This window comes from Mytilus trossulus, chromosome 5 (genome assembly GCF_036588685.1).
Source record: "Mytilus trossulus isolate FHL-02 chromosome 5, PNRI_Mtr1.1.1.hap1, whole genome shotgun sequence".
NCBI classification, from domain to species: domain Eukaryota; kingdom Metazoa; phylum Mollusca; class Bivalvia; order Mytilida; family Mytilidae; genus Mytilus; species Mytilus trossulus.
This window is the reverse complement of record NC_086377.1, coordinates 61,448,048-61,470,935: the sequence shown is the minus strand read 5'-3', so window position 1 is coordinate 61,470,935 and position 22,888 is coordinate 61,448,048. Positions and strand designations below refer to the sequence as shown.

At 32.3% G+C, this 22,888-nt stretch overlaps 1 protein-coding gene across 1 annotated transcript; it reads left to right on the top strand.

Moving 5' to 3' along the window:
* The first annotated feature begins 172 nt into the window (after positions 1 to 172).
* Positions 173 to 21,871, top strand: LOC134718151 (hemicentin-2-like). The gene is made up of 16 exons (XM_063580640.1): positions 173 to 250; positions 3,101 to 3,139; positions 3,718 to 3,794; positions 5,375 to 5,449; positions 6,754 to 6,844; positions 7,700 to 7,968; positions 8,646 to 8,796; positions 9,884 to 10,008; positions 10,763 to 10,919; positions 11,752 to 11,918; positions 14,219 to 14,366; positions 15,005 to 15,126; positions 17,361 to 17,490; positions 18,127 to 18,248; positions 20,618 to 20,768; positions 21,824 to 21,871. Exons 1-16 carry the CDS (start codon positions 223 to 225, stop codon positions 21,844 to 21,846), a joined length of 1,875 nt encoding a protein of 624 aa, XP_063436710.1. The 5' UTR covers positions 173 to 222; the 3' UTR covers positions 21,847 to 21,871.
* The last annotated feature ends 1,017 nt before the right edge of the window (positions 21,872 to 22,888 follow it).

Below are 22,888 nucleotides of genomic sequence, written 5' to 3'. Positions count from 1 at the left end.
AAGATTTTGCATCCTCGCACCTCCATGAAAATCAAATGTTAGCTCCCCTACATAAGTTCGATTTAGATCCGGTGTTGATTAAATATTACCTAACGTTATGATAATAGAACAATCCATGTCAACTTATATGACCGACATTCTAAATATAGAATAAAATCTAGACAATCTTCTTATAAGGTCAAATATTATCTATTTGCAGTAGGTTTGGAATTATTTACAATTATGACAGTGCACACTAAAACATTGCTACGTGAGTAGATTTAAAACTAGTGTATCATTTGAGATCAGCTCTTGGTTGGTATTGTCGTTATCGTTAGTTTTATATGTTGTGTTTTGAATATTGCAATTTGATGTTTTTGCGTGGTTGACTATGTATTGTCAATTTGTTCATTGACTTATGAGTTAGAATATCACTTTGATATATTTCGCCTCTATTGTATTAATAACTCATCAAAGATACTAGATATTTCTATTGGTACGTCAGGCACTCAACTTGCCATTTCAGAACCTAATGGATTATGGGTTATTCTGTGAATAGTATATACACAAAAACGTCGTGATTGTTTAAAAAAAAATACAAAATCGAAATTCAACCAATAACGTAACGTTGCTTTTATTTTTGGTACGAACAATAATATAACAAATGATCCTTTCGATTCTGAAACGGTCAATTCGTTTGCATAAGACACATTAACGACACTCGTATACAAAAAGCTCGTGTGTTCAATATATGAATATTAATGAAGAGCATTAAAAACTGGAAATTCCAAAACATTGTACCTGGGCAATCTTTCATTTGGAGTAGAAATTTACTTAGGTTCTATTACTAATTACTGATACAGTAACTCTTCATCAGTCTCTTTATCCTTATCTTCTCCACCTCCTTAAAGTATTCGTACACCATTGTTTGGTTCATCCAGTATTTGTGTCGTCTATTCTTAAATGTATTTGGGGTTGATGATGTCACTATAATATAGGGTAGTGTATTCTATGGTCTCACAACTCGTAGAGCATAGGCATTTCTCTTTAATTCTGTTCTAGCTCTCTGATGAAATGTTTTCGGACTGTTGTCCAGTACCTCTGTTCTGGTAGATATCGTACCATAATAACAATTTGTGCCGCCTCTCTATCATATTTTCCGTTCAGTATGTTGTGTCAATATATTTTGTTTTATATGGATGCCATAATAAGCTTGTAAACTGTTAATGTGTTCTTACGAGCGTCTTTTAAAGTGGGACAAAGGTATCTGTTTCTAAATATCAGAATGCCATATTCAGTAGTGGAAACATGGAATTTGCTTTGTTGATATTTTCAAGGATTTTTTTTCAAAATTTAATTCAGTGTCAATAATTACTCCACTGTCTTTTTCTTCATTAGCTTTTTTGTAGTATTGTCGATTTCAGTGTATATTTTGAGTTTCGGTCCCGGTTTACCTATGTGCATATGTTTGCACTTGTCGGGGTGAAACTTTCATAGCCACGTATCACTCCATTGCAATGTTTGTGCAAGTCACTTTGCAATTGAGTTTTTTTTTTTAACTAATTGTGTTAAAAATTTCTGTATCTTCTGCATAGAGATATACGTCGGAATCTACCAGGGTGGACCCTTGACTATTTCGAAAAGTTTACACCACTTTTATTCCCCTTTAAAAGTGTCCTGTACCAAGTCAGGAAGATGGCCATTGTTATATTATTGTTCGTTTTTGTGTGTGTTGCATTTTAACGTTGAGTCGTTTGTGTTTTCTCTTATTTTTTGAGATATTGAGATAAGACGTGGCACGGTACTTGTCTTTCCCAAATTCATGTATTTGGTTTTGATCTTATATTTTTTATTCTCGTGGTGTTTTGTCTGTTGCTTGGTCTGTTTCTGTGTGTGTTGCGTTTCGGTGTTGTGTCGTTGTTCTCTTTTTATATTTAATGCGTTTCCCTCGGTTTTAGTTTGTTACCCCGATTTTGTTTTTTGTCCATGGATTTATGAGTTTTGAACAGCGGTATACTACTGCTGCCTTTATTTATCAATTTAAAAGAGTTAAAAGAAAAGGAATATAGCAATGAAATTTCATATCAAGCTTATTATCAAATTTTTCTCACCATGTCTTCCCTGCTGCTTCTCTCCAATGATTTGATCTCGCTATGGCATTATTTTTTGTATTCTCTAGTTATGAATAAACGTTCAAACTTTCCATAACTTTCTCTCCTTCAAAGTGACATTTAACAGTGTTCGTTGAGAATAAATCTATAACCTTTAATATCGATTTTCGTTAAGAGACATCATATATCTATGGATATTGGTTAGTAGGTCAATTTGACATGTAAATTCTTCAACACGTTATTAATCTAAGCCAAGTATGCTCGATAATCTAAGTTAAGAAAACCAAAAACAATTAGTACATCCCATATGTTCCAAGCAGAAAATTTAAAACTGCCTGAATCTAGTGGACACAATCTGTGAATCGTGCAGCTATCACCATAAGGCTTGATCTTCTATGGTTTTTTTTTCTCTTAACAGTTGAAAACATTACCGATTAGTGATAACGTATACATCGAATTTGTTTCTGATCGTGACCTGTTTGTGTGTGTCGACAAATGACCGATGAAGGTTCGGTTAACGACTAGTCTGTGAACGTCTGTGAAGGTTAAGTAACATAACAGTTGTTTCCATTTGCTTGATGTTTCTGAGCATTTTATTTTGACATTTTTCAAGGGACTTTCCTTTTTGAATTTTCGATGAAGATCGGTTTTTTAGTTATATCTCATTTTATAATCATTTTAGGATTGCGTATATTCAACAAATCTTTCTGGGATTATAAGCATCTGGTAAAATGAGATTACATAATGTCTCAATCTTACTGAAGTCAACTTATGTTCGGGCAAATAACTAGACATTTTAATCTTTAAAAAAAAAAAAATTCTAACCAATGTCTGTTTCGTGCATTAACGATAGTTGAATTTTGATATTTCGACATGTTTTGAAATATGTTGTTCGAAACTTCAATATCCAAAAAAAAAAATGTATAGAAGATTTAAAAAATATCGCTTATATAATGATATCGCCACTGCAAATTAATAATGAGTTAAATGTCCTTACTTTTTTTTTACAGATTTGTTTCTTCTAGCTTATGCTTGTTATGATGTAGTAGGTATGTATCACATTTTATGACAGTATTTAAGATGTTTAGCGGAGTGGGTTATTTTTAAGTGTGCACCACATTTTTAATGTTATTTCGAAAGAAAAAAAATGAAAACAATACGTTTGATAATAAATATTACAGTTATTCCTTATAGTTTAATTCTAAACTGCATTTTAAACCGTAGAAAATGATGAAAAAATGTTGAAGACGTCATGGTGACATGACAATAGTTATCAAAAGTACCAGGATTATAATGTTATACGCCAGATGCGCGTTTCGTCTACATAAGACTCATCAGTGACGCTCAGACCAAAATAGTTAAAAAGCCAACTAAATACAAAGTTGAAGAGCATTGAGGACCCAAAATTCCGAAACGTTGTGCCAAATACGGCTAAGGTAATCTACTCCTGGGGTAAGAAAATCCTTAGTTTTTCGAAAAATTCAAAACTATGAACGACAAAACTATGCCTATGCACTGATAGACAAAACACTGTCAGCCAAGCAGAAAACGCGGTACATCCAAAATTAAACTATTACATACTATGATGATTGTTATAATGAAGCTGACCTTTGTTTTTTCGTGGCAGGTTTAACTTGTGGTAACTGTCAAGACGTCCTTAAACCAGAACAATGCACAACAAAAACACAGTGTGGGTCTGACCAGGTAGATATTTTCGTATTTAGCTATTGAGAAGATGTGGTATGAGTGGCAATGCGACAATTCTCTATTCAAGTCATAATGTGTAACGGTAAACCATTCAACACAGAGCCTTGGTTCACATCGAACAACAAGCTATAAAAAGCCCAACGAATGAATAGTATAAAACCATTCAAACAGGAAAATCAACGGTCTTATCTATAGAAAAAACGAGAAACACATTTGAACAACGTCAACAAACAACAACTACTGAACAACAATGTGTCAACCCTTTACTAGTATAGATATAAGAAAATGTGGTAAAAGTGCCAATGAGACAAATCTTCATCAAAGTACAATGTTTAAACAGTAATCGATAATAGGTCAAAGTACAGACTTCAACACCAATCAACAACCTATAAGAGGCCCAAAGAATGACTAGTCTTAAACCATTCAAACAGGAAAACCAACGGTCTAATCACACACGAGGAACACTTATGAACCATATCAACAAACATCAACCACTGAAAAACAAATTCCAATCGCAGGATAAAAATTACCAAAAGTTTACGGCCCGTGCTTACACAAATTAAGGAGTACATATCAAACACTAAAGCGACACAGAATGTTCAAATATTGTACCAAATGTATACGTTGAAAACTTCATTCGCATATTTAATATCAAACACGTCATAACTAGATGTAAAGTTGAGTATAATAGGTTTTGGGGTTTACTTTCAGTTAGATCAAAACAAAACATGTGCGTTTGTTCAATTCGAATAGTTTTCAACAAATTTATACGAAAATATATAGAAATGAAGTATATCGTAACGCTGACTAATTAGATACAAATACTAGTACATTTATGTAACATCCTATTATAAAGAAATCATTTTACTAAAAGAGAAATAATATTGATTGGTTGATTCATTTGAATTTTGATCCACTGTTAATACTCTTGGCTATGTCATGTTGGCAAGTTTGTGGATTGACTTGGATTCCCAGTAAATAGGCATAGACCGTTGGTTTTCCCGTTTGAATGGTTTTACACTAGTAATTTTCGGGTCCTTTATAGCTTGTTGTTCGGTGTGAGCCAAGGCTCCGTGTTGAAGGCCGTACTTTAACCTATAATGGTTTAATTTTTAAATTTTTAAATTGTTATTTGGAAGGAGAGTTGTCTCATTGGCACTCACACCATATCTTCCTATATCTATAGATCAGTGTTGACAGGCATATGGTTAACGTATGATAGCTACATACACCTGTTGGCCAAAGACGCACCGCAAATATGAGAAAGAAGATATAGATACAAAGGTTTTGCATCAAACGAACAAAATAACATATATGTTTAGGAGTATTTACAAGATGAAACAAATTTCTATCTAGTGTTTATGGACTAAAAGAATGGGCCACCGTAGAATGCTTCACAATCAAATTCTACATAAAGGTTCATTCTGTGAATCACGCCAGTTAGAATACTAGTAGTACTGTTAAATCTCTGCGTTACATTTATGCAACTGTTTCAGCTCAGTGTATTCGTTAAGTTTCAGGCTGTGATAGCTACTTCATAACTTTTAGAATTCTGTAGACGAATTATTATTTTTCAGTTGTGTGGAATTAATCAATTTATGTCAAGCTTTGCCTTAGAACTGAGATTTCACTTAAGATGTATGACAAGATCAGTAAGTACTTTGCATTGTTACATCTTCATAAATAAGTTTGGTCTCAGTCCGCTTTATAGAAGATGTTCTCTCGCTGAATAATTCAAATTTTGGTGACTAGGTTGAACACATCTATAACATAGAACTAGAGATAACAACAGACACAGTTAAGTCTACCTCATATCTCGACATACCTTACTTCACATTATTGATCTTCAATCAACAATGAAATAAAAGACTGACGGATTCGGGCGCTGGTAATTTGAGCAAATATTCGAAATATACTAATATGTGTGTATATATAAGTTGGTGATACCGTTTCAAATGGTCCATTTGACCTTGATTCTGAACACATGTAGTTTTGTCATGATTTGTTTGATAGTTGAAAAACATCAAACAGTGAAATAACAAAAAAATCGAACTCCAAGGAAAATTCAAACTGGCAAATTTCAAAAAACTTATTATACAAAAGTAAAATCACAAAAATACTTAACTTAGAGGAAAATCAATTCGGGAAATCCAAACTCAAAAGGCAAAATCAAAAGTCCAAACACATCAAACGGATGGATAACAACTGTCATATTTCCTGACTTGGTACAGACATTTTCTAATGTAGAAAATGGGGGATTGAACCTGGTTTTATAGCTAGCTAAACCTCTTGTATGACAGTCGTATCAAATTCCATTACATTGTCAACGATGCATGAAAAAAACAAACATACTCAAGGAGTAAAAACGTCAAAAATAGGGCACAGCAGTCAAAACAAATAAGGGTACAGTAGAAAAATCAAACTGGCAAGTCATTTCAAATAACATTTTATTCAAGTTAGAATCATTTGACTGTTGTACCCTTATTTTGACATTTTTACCTTATATGTCTGTTTATTATGTTCACACATCGTTGTCAATATAATGAACTGTAAAACACTTGAGAGGTTAAGCTAGCTACAAAACCAGGTCTAATTCTTAATAATCTATATAAGGAAATAACAGTAACAAGTCAGGAATATGCCAGTTGTTATCCACTCGTTTGATGTGCTTGAATTTTTGATTTTGCCATTATATAGGGGATTCTCCGTTTTGAACTATCATCAAAGTTCGATATTTTTGTGATTTTACTTTTTTAAAATTCAAAAAAAATTCTTACAAAATGGACATTTCGTATGAAGCCTTGATTAAGAAACAGAAAAAGTTCAAAACGTAGTCATTTCTTATTCAAAAATAATTAAAAAACGAGTTTTGTTCTTTTATTCTAACTTTGTTGTTCTTTGGAAAAAAATACATACTTTTTATGTGAATTAACCATTCTATTACATTCCATTTCAGTTATGCAGTAATCTTCAGTCCCTTCCGGGTGATAATTTATGTGTTCAGTGTTGTAATACCAGTATGTGTAATACACATGTTTGCAGGGAAGGTATGAATTATTATTTGTAATACCAGTATGTGTAATACTCATGCTTGCAGAGATGTATGCAGAGAAGGTATACATTCATTAGTTTTTATGTCATGTATTCACCAACCAGAATCCCTAATAAAGTCCGTCGCACTTATACAACTATTGGAAATTAAATTACTTGTGAAATGTCATTCACCGGTGTTGTTGGATCCATGGTTATTTTCAAGGGACCAGGAAACTTTAAATTGAACATTCTGGTACAGATGTACAGTTTTGTAGCTATGCAAATAATGACAATTTATTTTAAAGCACAGATTATTCAAACTGTTCTGTTCCGGGTTTTTTTTTCGTTTGTTATGTTTATTCTTCATTTAACACTGGCAAAAAGGTTCTCGTATGGACTATTCCAAAAATGTCATTTACGCACGTGAATAATGGCTGACGCAATTCGAAAGTAATAAAAGAAAATTCATATGAAATCATTAACAAAATAAATATACTTCAGACAAATTCTTCAAATATTCTAATATTTCGTCTTCGAAAGTCACATGATTGACATTGTCGCTCTAAATACACATCAATAAATAAATTTTGTGTATTCACTGTCTTCTGATTGGTTAAAATTATTAGTTTTATTTTCAATGTTGTCAATTTTTATGGTGACACGCCCACTCTGACGTTGTGTATTCATACGCCAACATGTGTGTACGTTGTTATTGTCAAGGTAAATAATATAAAAAGTTCTTTGAGCCATATTTTTGATAGAAATTTATTTATAATGAATGGCAATAATTTATTTTGATTTTATTGAACCATAAAACTAATTTTTGACACTTCAAATTTTACATAATCCGCTTTGTTTCAACATTTTAGCAACAACAATACCGACAACATTATCAACAAAAATGTCGACACCACCTACAATGAAGCTTACAACAAAAGTTCCAATATTATCAACTACAATACAAACAACACCAACAACTACGCTCGCAACAAAAGTTCCATCAACAACCACGACACCGCCTCCGCCACTAGTTCTGATTTCAAAAAGCATAATAATTCTCCATTCTGGGCATAGTAGGGACCAGTTTACATGTATAGCTGAAAATGTAGATCACCTGAACATATATGTCGATGGAATGGTAAGTGGTTGTAGAATAAGTAGCCTTCTTTCTATGTTGTAATGTTACACTATTGATGTAGGAAGTTGGTACATATTATAACATTCAAACCAAATAAAAAAACTAAGTTACGCATGTCTAATCTTCATTTTAAATCTTGTCATACAACCTTGATATAAAAATATCGAAAATTCAATTCCAAACTATCGATCATATCTTCATATATTCAAATTAACTGTGGAACGACAGCAAAGACATGTCAACTAAACAAGCACGAACCAAGATACCAGAAGCACTGGAAAATTGAGCGTGCAACAACATTATAAAAAAAATAGTTCAAACATTAAGTTGTCGTTTTAATATATTTGTAATTTACCCGTAACAATTTGATAACATATATTTTCGTTTTAAAAGACATAAGTAATATAAGTACTAAAGTTAAAATTTAGTGTGCCATATCATTGGATCGTATACATTTTTTTTCGTACATAAATGACAGTGCACCATAAGCCCTTAAAGACTGGTTGGTATAATTATGCATGATTATTGAATGATTATGTTTAAAATTGAAATATATTGTATTTCATGTATATGTACCAAGTTGTGCTTTAAAATAAAAATATATATCTATCGTACACGTACAGAGACAACAACGTGCTATGGTGAGCGACACACTTATACTGCACTATTAATTTCAGAAAATTAAAACTATTTCTAAGATAACTGTGAGTAATATTCGATATGAAAAAGTAGTAACGATCTGGAGGAATGCAACATATAAATGTGAGGGAGTCAACACCGGAACTACGAAGAGCGCAAGTGCATCAGTCTCTGTATTTGTTAGAGGAAGTAAGTAAATAATTTAAAACACATGCGCAGTCTAAATAAACTTTTCGATAGATTTTAATAAAGTAAGTTGAGATTGATAAACCTCGATCTTAATAATTCAATTTGTTTATTCTTTAGTTGTCCATGTTGTGTCATGTGTGCTATTGCTTGTCTGTTTGTCCTTTTCGTTTTTAGCCATGGCGTTGTCAGTTTATTTTCGATGTATGAGTTTGACTGTCCCTCTGGTATATTTCGTCCCCCTTTTACATTCTATATGACCGAACTATGACCGCTTGATGCATCAGTACTAGTAAAAAAGGCAATATTTACATTCTAGGACAAACTGAAATCGCCTTAACAAACAACAAAAATAGAATATGTATTTGTTGTCATCAACTGTAAAATTTTGTGCAGTTAATCGGTTCTAATGTATAGCAAAAACGGGAAATAAGACAAATACCGAAATCAAAGGGAAATTCAAAACGGAAAGTTCTTTAGTTAAAAAATCAAACACATCTTACGGATGTAAAACAACTGACAATTCCTGCTTTGATGCATACATTGTATCAGGTATTAAACGATAGATTAAACCTGGTTTTATAGCTAGCTTAACCCAGACTTGCATGACAGTCGCTTAGAATTCCATTATATTGACAACAATGTGTGGGCAAAACAAACAGACATATCAGTTAAAAATTTCAAAAATTTGGATACAGTTTTAAAAGCAGTAAACATTGTAACATCATCTCTTTCACTATAGAAACAAATAGAGAAACCTTTTTATTTCATTCTAAAACTGGAAATTGTAAAGGAAAAATGACCCTCTTAGACCCTTCTTTTTATCCTAATCCTTTTATTATTTGTTGTTCTTTGTTATTATTCTCTTATTTTCTGTCTTTAATACATCATCTTTCCCAAAGTCCTTCTTCTCCGTGCTTTCTGGTTGTCCTTTTCTATATTCAGCTACCACCAAATACAAGTTGAAGAAAGGAGTAAGGTTTCGATTGTCAAATGCTAAAGTTTCTGTAAAAGAAATACAACTTTCATTTTCTAGGTTAATGTTTTGTATAAAATATTTACATGATTTATTACGTTTGCAATATTACAGCTCTTCCTTACTTTCCGGTCAAAGATACGAACGACGTGTATGTACAAGGCGGCGCAACTGTAGGATTAACTTGCATACCGGAAGGTGACCCAAAGCCAACGATCACGTGGACACTTCCAAATATGGTGACTATTAAGTGAGATATCAGCAAAACATTTATTCATTTATAGGGAAGTAAAATCATCATAGATGCCAGGTTTAGATTGTGTACGCCGACGCATGTTTCGAACACGAAATATTCACCAAAGATATGAAAAAATTGAAAAAAAAATAAAACAAATAAAGGTTTAAAATGTTTAATACACTTTGATTTAAACATAGAAATAGTTTTGTAAATATTGATACACTTAAAATGATTTTTTTTGCGGTCTGTTTTTGAGATTTATTGTAAAACCTTTCGACAAAGCGTGATTACAGATACTGTCGAGATTGGGTTCACAGATAAAAAAAAATGATACAAAAAGCAACTATAATACTGTGGATTAATTATTATTCGTTGGCTTTCGTGGGTAGTCTAACCACGAAATTAAATATTCAACGAATATCAAATTTTCAATAGGCTTGTATGCAAAACCACGAAATCAAATATCCACGAACATTCGAATAGTTCTGTAATCAACGAAAATTGGTACCCATGAAAATAAATGAATTGACAGTAAATAATTTATTATAGCGGAATGCAAACGAATAAAGAATAGCTGATGAAAATAAAAGTACAAAGATCAAACAGCAATGTGATTTCATAAGAATATATCAATTGAGTGGCATTTTTAAAGATAAAGAAGTATGACCTGAAAAAACTAAAGAATACAGAAATTAAAGACCGCCTCCAGAACCCCGTATTTGCAAATATCATTTAAAACAAATTTATCTTTATAGGATAGCAACACCAGACAAACATTTATTGATTTCTATTATGAAAGAGTTGAGCTTAGATTGAAGAATATGACACCAATCCTTGTGGGAACGTACACTTGTGCTGCTCACAATCCTCTTGGAACTGCAACGTTCACTTATCATGTGTTCTACAAAAATGGTATGATGTAACGATCGATCTTAATAAAAAAAAATTACGCCATGCTCGCATATCGTTTAAAATAGTCTCATTAGTGACGCTCGAACGTTTGCTAAATTAAATAAGACTTTTAAAGACCATAAAAGATACAAACTTTCGAGACGTTTTTTGCAAAAAATAGCTTTCAAACACGCAACTACTTACATATTCTTTATGGTAAGTGTCAAATTTGTACTTAAATCTGCATACCAACTGTCATTTCGTTACGTTAAAAAATGCACGGAACAGTGTTTCAACTACATCAACTACTAGATGGTATATATGTTGTATGAAATAGTTATTAATCTGTAGTGATTAGAATATTGTGAATTGAAGATGAGTAGGTGTGTAGTCATTCGTATTTGTTAGTTTATTAGCTTGTGAAATATTTCTAATTAAGGAAGTTTGCTGCTCAGTTTCAAAATAAATAGCTTTCCATAACACTAATATATATTGATAGAGTATTAATTGAGGAATAAAAAAAGCAAAAAAAGGATAGGGGTCAATGTGCTTGTTTTCGATATATTTGCCATTGGAATTTTGGCGGGAAAATGTTCTCTCTTGATTTTTCTTAGCTTTATCACTGACCAGTTAAAGTGTTCAAAAACTTTTAGAAAATAAATGAAATTTTGTAAGACTTTAACAAATGACTTATAATTATACATGTAAAAGACTTATAAAGAGAAAAATGGGGGTCCATGAGCAAAATTTGTTAAGGCATTCAAATGGATAAAACCAGAGGATTTCGAAAATCTGACAAAAATTCCAAAACATGACAAGCAAACATCCTTAAGAAAGATATTATATTTTACAGCATCAGTTGTACCGATCCTGACAACACAGTCGACGGCAACTCTGATGATAAAACCAGATATTTTCTTACAGCAATCCATAAATGTAACAGAGGGTAGAACCACATTAGCGATTCCATGTTCAGCGGATGGTATTCCTGTTCCTAAAATCCATTGGTCAGTTGACCAGGTAACTAACATGTTCAAATATCATTACTTAAATTAACGCTCTTTAAATTTTTGTGCGTCGGAAGTGCTTTTCTGACTTTTTCTTTTTTAGAAAGATCAAAACCAAAACATAAGGGAAGAAACTCATGCATTATAAATACCAGGACTAAATTTGTTTATACGCCAGAGGCGCGTTTTGTCTACAAAAGACTCATCAATGACGCTCGAATCCAAAAAAGTTAAAAAGGCAAAAAAAATTACGAATTAATGAGTTTTTACTATATGTCTCTTTGAAAAAATAAACGAATGTTGAGCTCGAAAATAAACGTATTTACACTTTTGGTATTTAGCTGTATCTTGCCTCCGAATGACCTTACATCACCTCCAAATAACCTTTTGACGTCAAGCAACAATCACTTTTAAGTTGTGACGTCATATGTTTTGAATTATGAAGTCAAAGTTTACGGGAACCTGTGTGATGTTATGTAATGGCGGACAAATTTGCATACAAGTGTAAATACGTCTATATAGCAGGTCAAAAAGTACAATGGACTATATTAGGTTCGTTGGTGATGGTATTCAAACTGAATACATATACGATTATTAAACCCAACAACATATATAACATTAATATATACACTTTACAATAGAAAACACATAACAACATAAAACAGAATCATAGACAAAGAGGAATAAGTCAAATATATTTCAATGCTATTTCTTTTCAATCTCATATTAAAATGAATTGCACACATAAAGTCTCATTATCATGTGCTATAAAGTGTCTGGATTAGTTGTTTCACAATATATCATACATATACAGGACGATAATAAATCATTAACAAGTAGATAAAAGTAAAACAACAAAAGAACCGAAATCTGAGAAGTATTGAAAAAAGAAAATCCTGTATCAAATGGCAGTATCAAATCAACGGAAAAGATAACGGTCGTATTCTTGACTTGAAGTAGGCATTTCGTTTATGTAGAAACGGTGAATTAAACCTGGTTTTATATCTAGCTGTTCCCCTCCCATGTACGACACTCGCGTAAAATTTCATAACATCAATAACAATATCTGAACAAAACAAACAGACATTCTGTTATAATTTCATTTACTTAAGAACCAAACAAATCGGTATAAAAGTCTGGAGGGTTTAACTGCTTTGGATGAAGAACGCATAGCGTATTAGAATATTAATTTTGCAATGCATCACGCTCATGTTGCACATTAATCATCCACTGAACTTTTTTCAATGTGGTTTTAACCTGTACTTGTATATGAAAATTATGTATATATATATATATATATATATAACACTTCTTATTATAACGATTATTCAACGACATTAAATTCTTTGTCAGATAACTTCTATGGCAGATAAGTTATTGAGGGTTTGTCCAAGTACATATTGGGCAAATCCTATGATATGGGTGGCACAAAAAATTTTTTCCCCACTGAATTTTTGGTTCCAATGCAATGTTTATATAATACAAAGGATATATATGTCAAAGATATTTTGAATCAACAGTGGATGGCTCAGAAAATGATTTTAAAGTTCACTAACAATGCAACAAAATTTTGTACAAAATGATGAGTTATCTCCTCTTTTCAATGAATTTTCAGTGCTTTCTATGTATTTTTTTCTCTTCATTTGTTGCAGTTTAAATAAAAAATTAAAAATAAATTAACTTCGAAAAAGAATGAATTTGTGTTATGAAAAACATGAAAAAAAATTGAAAACAAAATGTGTCATGTGCCATCCACTGCCTGGTTTTTCCATGCACAGTCTCTTAAAACAAACAAATTTAGGGTATGCTTTTCTGAAGAATATACGTATCCTGTTTTTTCGAAATTTGTGGTTTAAAAAGGGTAAATACAAACAAAGGCTAATCAATTTAAAGTATCAAGTAAAGCAGATGCTTGACTTGAGTTCTTTCTGTATGTTGAAATCGGCTTAACTTTTTTTCTCTAAAGCAATCTTTTTATACCTGGAAGTTAACTATTTTGAGAAAAAGAGTCACTATTATTTAGATATAAGAAGATCTGGTTTGAGTTCCAATTTGACAACACTTATGGTCTTTTGTGGATAGTTGTCTCATTGGTAATCATACCACATCTTTTTTTTTCAAATAGACCTAGTCAAAACTTATAAAACTAAACCATTATAGGTCTTTTTAAAAAAAAAGATGTGGTATGATTGCCAATGAGACAACTATCCACAAAAGACCATAATGACACAGACATTAACAACTATAGGTAACTGTACGGTCTTCAACAATGAGCAAAGCTCTTACCGCATAGTCAGTTTTTGCTTGTTTTAGGGGTCAATGCCTAGCAATATCCAACAGTATCAAAATTATTTGATTATACACAACGTTGGTCTACGGGACAGTGGGTATTATAAATGTACAGCTACAAACAAAGCTGGAACAACAGTGAAAGGAATCCGTATTATTGTCAACCCAAAACGTAAGTTGCTAGTCATGCGTCATGCACGTGTTTCGCAATCAACTCTGCATGTATAACCTAATATCAAAACTATAAATATACGCAGCAGTAGTATACCGCTGTTCAAAACTCGTAAATCTATGGACAAAAACAAAATTGGGGTAACAAACTAAAACTGAGGGAAATGCATTAAATATAAGAGAACAACGACACAACATTGAAATGTAACACACACAGAAACGGACAAAAATTACGCAATATTTTCCAAGAACTCATCGAATTGAGACTTTACGGTTGATGAACAAGGACCATACAGACCTGAATGATATTGAAATAAACAAGTATTTGCGTTAATTATCTTTTGATATAGCATGAAAAATGTATTACATAAGGTATGATAGTCAAAAATTTTAAATAGATAGATAAAAGAAAACACTTAAATAAATATTTTGATATTTCACGAGTATTGAAAGAAGTTTATGCACATTTTGTAACCAAGGTGTTATATCGTTAATAGTAAAGCTAATTGTAAAAATGGGTTTCAAATGAATTGATTAGAGGTCAGTTCTGTAGTCATTGATCAGAACTTCTATTGAAAAATGTCAAACTTTGAAACAATAATACATGTATATTATTAATCCGACAATCTATTTTTCCAGCTCATATCCCTCCAACAGTTAGTTTGATAACAAACTTACAAGTTCAATATGGATCAACTGTACACCTTCATTGCAATGCAACAGGATATCCGGAACCGGAAATCTTGTGGTTTGTCAACGGTGTAAGTATTTTCCTATTGTAATGTTCTCGTTTTCTAAACTGTCATCATCAGAAGCAACAACATGCAGATTACTGTTCATTTACCTTTTCTTTTATCTATGTCTTGTTTCGTCCCCGGGGGTATCACCAGCCCAGTAGTCAACACTTCGGTGTTCACATGAATATCAATAATGTGGTCATTGTTATAAATTTCCTGTTTACAAAACTTTGATTTTTCGAAAAACTAAGGATTTTCTTATCCTAGGCATAGATTACCTTAGCCGAATTTGGAATTTTGGATCCTCAATGCTCTGCAACTTGTAATTGTTTGGCTTTATAAATATTTTGATATGAGCGTCACTGATGAGTCTTATGTAGACGAAACGCGCGTCTGGCGTACTAACTTGTATTCCTGGTACCTTTGATAATTATTTATACCTTGTTTTAGTTATCTTGAATTAGAAGAAAAGCATGTTACAACTCTCAAACAGAGACCCCATTACGACCTATAAGTTAGCAACTATATATCAGCGCTCAGTTTTAACCAATGCGTCAAAATAAAACCATATAGCAAGATACAAGTATAAGATTACTAACAATGACAAATATAACTCAATTGAAACGAGAAAACTTATGGCATGATTTCTGCATGGTGTGTACATGACTATATACGAATAATTACATTAGATGTATGTTTCATTATAATACGTTATTTTGATTGGCTAACAGCACATCACATGTTATTCCGTAAACAATTGCATTAGACAATGACATTTATTATGTATGATGACACGAAGTCCCACAATTAAGTGCACAGGTGAATTAAATAAAACTGGATAAAAATCGGGTTTTCATGATCCTAGCTAAAAAATGTAATTATAAGTATTGAATGTTTCTTTTTGTAACTTTATAGGGTTGTAAAAGCGTTAACCGTGCGTACATTTAAAGAATGAAGCGCGTCCGCGCTTCATACAAAATGTACTTCAGTCAACGCTTTTACACCCCAATAAATTTACAAAAAGAAGCATTCAATTCTTAATTAACAGTTATAATATTCATCAACAAACATAACAAACTTCAGACTACATGCTACTGGCTTAAGACAGGCACATTACAAAATTAGTAGTCATAATCGCATATTTCTAGGACATTTTTCCATGTAAGGTGGTACCATACACTTTCACTAAAATTAATTTGGCTCGTTTAATTTTCATAACATTTTGTCAAAATATTTACTTTGACACTTTAATAAAGATATAAAAATTTCAAAACATTTGAACCAACCGTTTTGTCAGAAAAATTACACGTCTGGTTATATAGCAATTTGACAAACACCAATTTTGATCATTGAGAAGCTTAATATTCCTTTTACAACACAACGTTATTAAAACGTTTAGGTGATTTTACAGAGTTATCTCCCTGTAGTGTCAGGTACCACCTTAATGTGAAAAAAGAGAGTTGGACAAGGTTAGGTGAAAAACTAAAGGCTTAACATTTTATAGAATAACTCACTTTGTCGATACATCGAAACAATCATATTGTCAACATAAAAAGAATAAGGTATGAATGTATGATGTTTTATGTGGGTACAGAAAATTGAAATCGACTAAGTCAAAACAATTATATTGTCAACATAAGATTAATGTATATAAAAATAAAATTACAAAAACCTTAACTCCGAGGAAAAGTAAAAAAGAAAAGGCCTAATCAAATTGCAAAATCCAAAGCTCAAACACATCAAACAAATGGATGACAACTGTGATATTCCTGACTTGGTACAGGCATTTACCTATGTAGAAAATGGTTAAATCTTGTTTAATAACTAGCTCAAACTCTCACTTGTATGACAGTCGCATAAAATTCCATCATATTGACAACGATGTGTGAACAAAATATGCAGACATAATAGTAATCTGATGTACAGTAGTTGTCGTCTGTTTATGTAATTTATACGTGTTTTTCGTTTTCTCGTTTTTTTATATGGATTACACCGTTGGTTTTCCCGTTTTAATGTTTTTACACTAGTAATGTAGGGGCCCTTTATAGCTTGTTGTTCGGTGTGAGCCAAGGCTCTGTGTTGAAGACCGTACATTGACCTATAGTGGTTAACTTTTGTGAATTGTTACTTGGATGGAGAGTATCTCCATTGGCATTCACACCACATCTTCCTATATCTATATAATAGGTATAAATGTCATAAATAGAGGTACAGCAGTCAATATTGTGTATTGTGAATATGTATGTTGTTTCATATAGGTACAAAGCGGGAAATCGAAGGATTTTATCATACCCATGGCAAAACTTATAGACACAGGAGCTTATGTATGTGTTGCTGTAAATGATGCCGGAAGAGATCAAAAGACGTCAATTCTACTTGTTTCCGGAAGTATGTTTAAAAATATATCGCCCGGGTTTTACTCCAATATTATTAGAACCCACAAATCGAAAAATTTTGTTTCATATGAAAGCATGAAAAATGGGTAGAAGACATTTTTTTTTCCACGTACAAAAGTCTGATAATAAATTATGGTTTAGAAAGGCACAATACCATTGTTTGTTGTAACGAAAGCAAAATAAGATGCGAAAATCTAAAATTTTCTCGATGACGCAAGGGACAGTTTATGATTCGGTTTAACAATAATATCATTATTTGAAATTACACCTTACAATATAAATTAACTTTAAAAAAAGGAAAAGAAATTACTGTCGCTGTGAAATAAAAACTGTTACCGAATAAGAAATGACATTTTGAGGGCCTCAGGGTATAATAGTTTATTGTAATTAACTGAGTTTACCCTCTTTAAATAAAGATTTTTTTTATTATTGTTATTATTATTATTATTTTAAGAGAACAAAAATAACTATAACGATACTTAATCGCCACTTTTTTGCCGTTCATCATCATTATCTAATATTGTATAATGTCATGCTTAAGGGAATCCAAAGCACTCCAGAACATCGAAAAACTGAATTGATCGAATTGAATAAAATTATCTACTAGTATTATATTTTTATTTTTAAGCTCATCCTTCTATTGTGACATCAACGCCTACAACTGTCACAACAACTTCCACAAAACCTGTGTCACTGACGTGTAATGCAACAGGAAATCCACCTCCAACAATCACATGGAGGTTTCAAGCAGTAGGTAAATTTAGAATATCTTCACAGTGGGTCTGGATGGGGCATATCATTTCATTCATACAATTAACAACTAAAGGTAACCGTATGGCCTTTAACAATGTGCAAAAATGCATACCTGATAGTCAGCTATAAAAGACACCGAAATGACAAATGTTTAACAATTCTAGCGGAAAGGCTATCCTTCTCTGAAAGCATATTCCTATCAATAGACATTCTCTAATTCGTAATACACATACTGTTATTTTTGACACAATTATGAAAAAAAGATCTAATAGTTAAAACACTTTTGTTTCTGATATTTTTCAGGGAACGCCATTCATTATTTCAAACTGATATACAATGAATATTGCTCATTGTGTACAGACTGTACAGTTTCGATTGTGTCCGCCGGGCCACCGTTTCACAAAAGGTCGTAAATCGTAAAAAAGGTCGTACGACCATTTTAACAATATGCGACCGCTTCACAAAGATTCACGATTTACGACTTATCAATACGTTATACTTCTGCAATCTGAACATTCAAAAATCAACAGTTGTTTATTAACGAACTTACAGGTTCTTGTTGACTTCATTTTCTGACCTTCGTTCAAAGGTAGCAATACACAGTTAGAAGTTTAGTTTCGCATTTTGGCCATGGTGAATTTTTCAGATATGAAAGTGTTTGTACAATAAAATTGATTTTTAGATAATTGGAGAATAATATAGCCTTCTTAGTGGGTTTGTATGAATATTTAGATTGTTTTAGCTTTTTTATGCTATTTGTATGTTTGACAGTCCGTATTTTCCTATCCGTACCGCCCATAGGTCCATAAATTAGTGTAGTGTTTAGCAACAAAATTTTGCGCTCGATCTTTTTCCATTAAATTTTATGGAGAAAAAGAAACGAGCAGAAATGCATATGATTTTTTTTTACCACTTGATAGATATAAACCTATGATTTCAGGAAAGGTATCACTGTAATTGATTGAAATTTTAATTTGGACTGAATTTTGGAGATTTTTGTGACATGTTCAACCCCCTTTTTTGCTATATTTTTGTATCAAAGAAATGCAGATTGTTGCCATGGTTACACCCGATAGAGTTTATAATTCATCATCATGACCATTAGAAGTCAAATCTATGGAAGATTCTCTTTCTATAAATAAACTCATCATAGATATCAGAACTAAATTTGCATATACTACGCGCGTTTCGTCTTCAAAAGACTCATCAGTGACGCTCGAATCCCAAAAAGTTAAAAAGGCCAAATAAAGTACGAAATTGAAGAGCATTGAGGACCAAAATTTCTAAAAGTTTTGCCAAATACAGCTAAGGTAATCTATGCCTGAGGTAGAAAAGTTTTAGTATTATATATACATTCATACAGGGGTCGAATTTAAGCTTTTTAGTGTACTGGCCAGGCGAACCAGTGGACTTCAAATCTACTTATCCGGCTCAAAATTTACTGGTCCTACAAAAATGACATTCATTTGATAACCGCTAAAAGATATGACAGATGTTTAGTTTTATTTTCCTCAGCTGTTTTCTTCTTCTTTATTCCAGTAGATTTTTGTGCTGTTCTGTTTGTTCATGAGCAAGTACGAAATCTTACTTAAAATTTGAAGATCCCGTTACAAAAATACATTTTTCCTCTAAGTCTGTCACTGCAAATTGTTCACATGTTTTACAATGCATTACATAACGATCGACTTTACAATTTAACCATGCTAGATCTTTTTCCCAGGATATTTTATATTCACATTTCCTTTTGTCAGTTTGAAAAATCTTCCTTTTGAATGTCGCATAGCTAATTAATTTGTATTGCCCGGCGTTTTAACTCCATCCAAAAATTTCCACATTTTCTGTTGTGTAGTGTGCTCACCTGATATATTAATTAAATAATTTTAAAAACGTACCCTCAGTACCATGAGTACCCTAAAAACAATTTGTCAGGTTTATTTTTTGGCAAACCAACCGAGATAGAGATGCAATCATTGATCTTAACGCAAATATTAAGCCTTATTAGTTAGACAGGAGGGGAAAGAGGGTGTTTAAAATTATGCGTGTCAATTTTAAGTTTTTTTTCCTAACTGTGTATTGCTACCAAAAGAGCTGTTAAAACCGAGGTCCATAATCGGAAGTAGTCGGAAGTAATCGGAAGTAGTACGATAATTATTTGTGAAACGCTCGTAAACTTGGTCGGTAACCTATCCTACGATTTACGATCTTTTGTGAAACGATAGCCTGATCTTTTATGGCGTTGCTGTAAAAGGGAAGCATCCGGAATTTCGGAATGCCACATGATTAGTTTTAAGCATATATATATTCCCTATTGTAAACTGAGGAAATAAAGATGTTTTTCAAATAATATCATTTTTTGGTGATTTCAGTTTGTAGGACCTAGTCATATTCAACAGACATTATCGTCTGATAATTCGACCTTGACATTGAGTCATGTTGATAGATCTGGGACAGCAATGTGCACGGCATCCAATCCACTAGGACAAGTTCAAGCCTCTTTTTCAATCATTTTAGTTTCACGTAAGTACTGCATATACAAATTATTTTGAAAAGTAACTATTAATTATTTCAGTCTCTACGTTGACTTAGAATGAATTAAGACTAATTATATAGTAAATTCAAGAATGAATATAGGGAATGTGTCAAAGAGATAACAACCCGACTGAGGAAAAGACAACCGCCGAAGTCCACCAAGGGGTCTTCCGTGCAGCGAGAAATTCACGCACCCAGAGTCGTGCTTCAGCTTTAAATCTTGTATCGGATTATAAACATAAGAACGGCGGAAACAGAAAAAAAACTGTACACAAAACACAACATTGAGAACAAAAAACTTAGCAACACCAACCCCATCTAAAACAAGTAGTGATCTCAGACGATCCGAAAGAGTGAGCTGATCCCGCAGAACAAGCAGTAGTCTACAAAACATTTCGCAGAACTGAGTGTCGGTGTCCGGTAGTCTTGAATAGTAAGCACTTTCTGTCCAAGAAAAAAACATTTTTGGAAAACGCAGTAGTTCACGTAGTGTCAATGCTACAAGTTGATACCTAACGATGGGGGAGGTGAACAACAATTGTCAATTACAAAGATGAAAATTCAACAGGTCTTACAGTCAAACACATTCGGCATTTTTTGCTATCACTTTCAATACGTGCAGCTGTTAATTAAGTAACTTTTGGTATGTTGTCCTTATGTACATGAAGGAAAAGGTAAATTAACAAAAATACTGAACTCTGAGGAAAATTCAAGAAGGAAAGTCCCTAATTAAAACGGCAAAATTAAAAGCTCATACACATAAGACGAAGGGATAACAACTGTCATACTCATGACTTGGTACAGGCATGTTCTTATATATAAAATGGTGGATTGTACCTGGTTAAATAGCTAGCTAAACCTCTCACTCGTATGACAGTTGCATCAAATTCCATTATATGACAACCATGCACAACAATTTGACGTAGTCTAAGACATGTACATTACATTTCTACAATATACTATGAATTAAATTAAACAATTCGTTTGTTGACTAAAAAATGTCGTTTTTAAATATCATAATGAAGTTTAAATTTCTTTTTCAGAAAGTACTATCGTAGGCAGATAATTCATCAGGTCAAGAGTAGAAGGTCAAATAAAACACATAACTTGAAATTATTTGTATTATTTTCAAATTTTATACAGTCATGCTATTATCTGCTCTTTTGTCAGGTTGGTGTCTCTTTGACATATTCCCAGTTTCCATTCACAATTTGATGCCTGTCCTTTTGATCATCCAAATATAATTTATGTTAAAATTTCATAATATAGATACTTAAACAACTTAAATAGTCACCTAGCAACAACAAAAAAACAATCAAAAGGTCATTTAGGTCAAGATTCAGCATTGACAACATGAACGTAGGAAGGTCTTAATGCAATATATAATGAATGGAGAATAATTGGCAAATACATCTAATAAAGGATAAAACCACAAAGAAAACAATTAAATTCTCACAAAAATAATGTGAAAAAATGGGCTGTTTTAATACAAATAATAGCGATTAAGGAAGTTCAGGGTTATACCACCATCTTGAATTGTACAATCACAGTAAATAATCGGTCTAGTTCTTTGATTAAATCTGCAAATTTGGAGACAGATTTGCAATACATTGGTGACACTGTTTATAAATATATAGAAAACGTGGTTACTCATTGCATTATACAATTGTCTTAACAAATACCAAATATTTGTCCTTTAAGAATATTTTTTTCAAATAAGCCATTTAAGGGGAGATAACTCTTTTAGTACAAAATTTAAGGTGGACATGTAGGGAAATTTTCATTTCTTACTTGTAGCAAGAAAACAAGTTCAGTGACACCATTGTTTCTTTTTATATTTTGAAAATATATTATAAAACCTACCTTCTTATATTTTTTCCAAATTTTGTCCCATAGATTTCTTTTTATGCATAAAAATGTGTTTAATCATGAACAATTTAAGCAAATTTTGGAATTTTGAACGACTCGTACCTAGAAAAATAGCGCGATAACCCAAACTTTTTTTTAAAGCATAGTGAAATCTTCATTTTGGCAAAGTATAAGAAAATTCTGTTATAAAATTCTGTTATTTTTTAGCTCACCGGGCCCGAAGGGCCAAGTGAGCTTTT

Coding starts and splice junctions, on each gene's coding strand:
- LOC134718151 (XM_063580640.1), top strand. CDS start 223: ATGACAGTGCACACTAAAACATTGCTAC. Junction 251..3,100: donor GCACACTAAAACATTGCTAC/GTGAGTAGATTT, acceptor TTTTTTTTACAG/ATTTGTTTCTTCTAGCTTAT. Junction 3,795..5,374: donor CACAGTGTGGGTCTGACCAG/GTAGATATTTTC, acceptor ATTATTTTTCAG/TTGTGTGGAATTAATCAATT.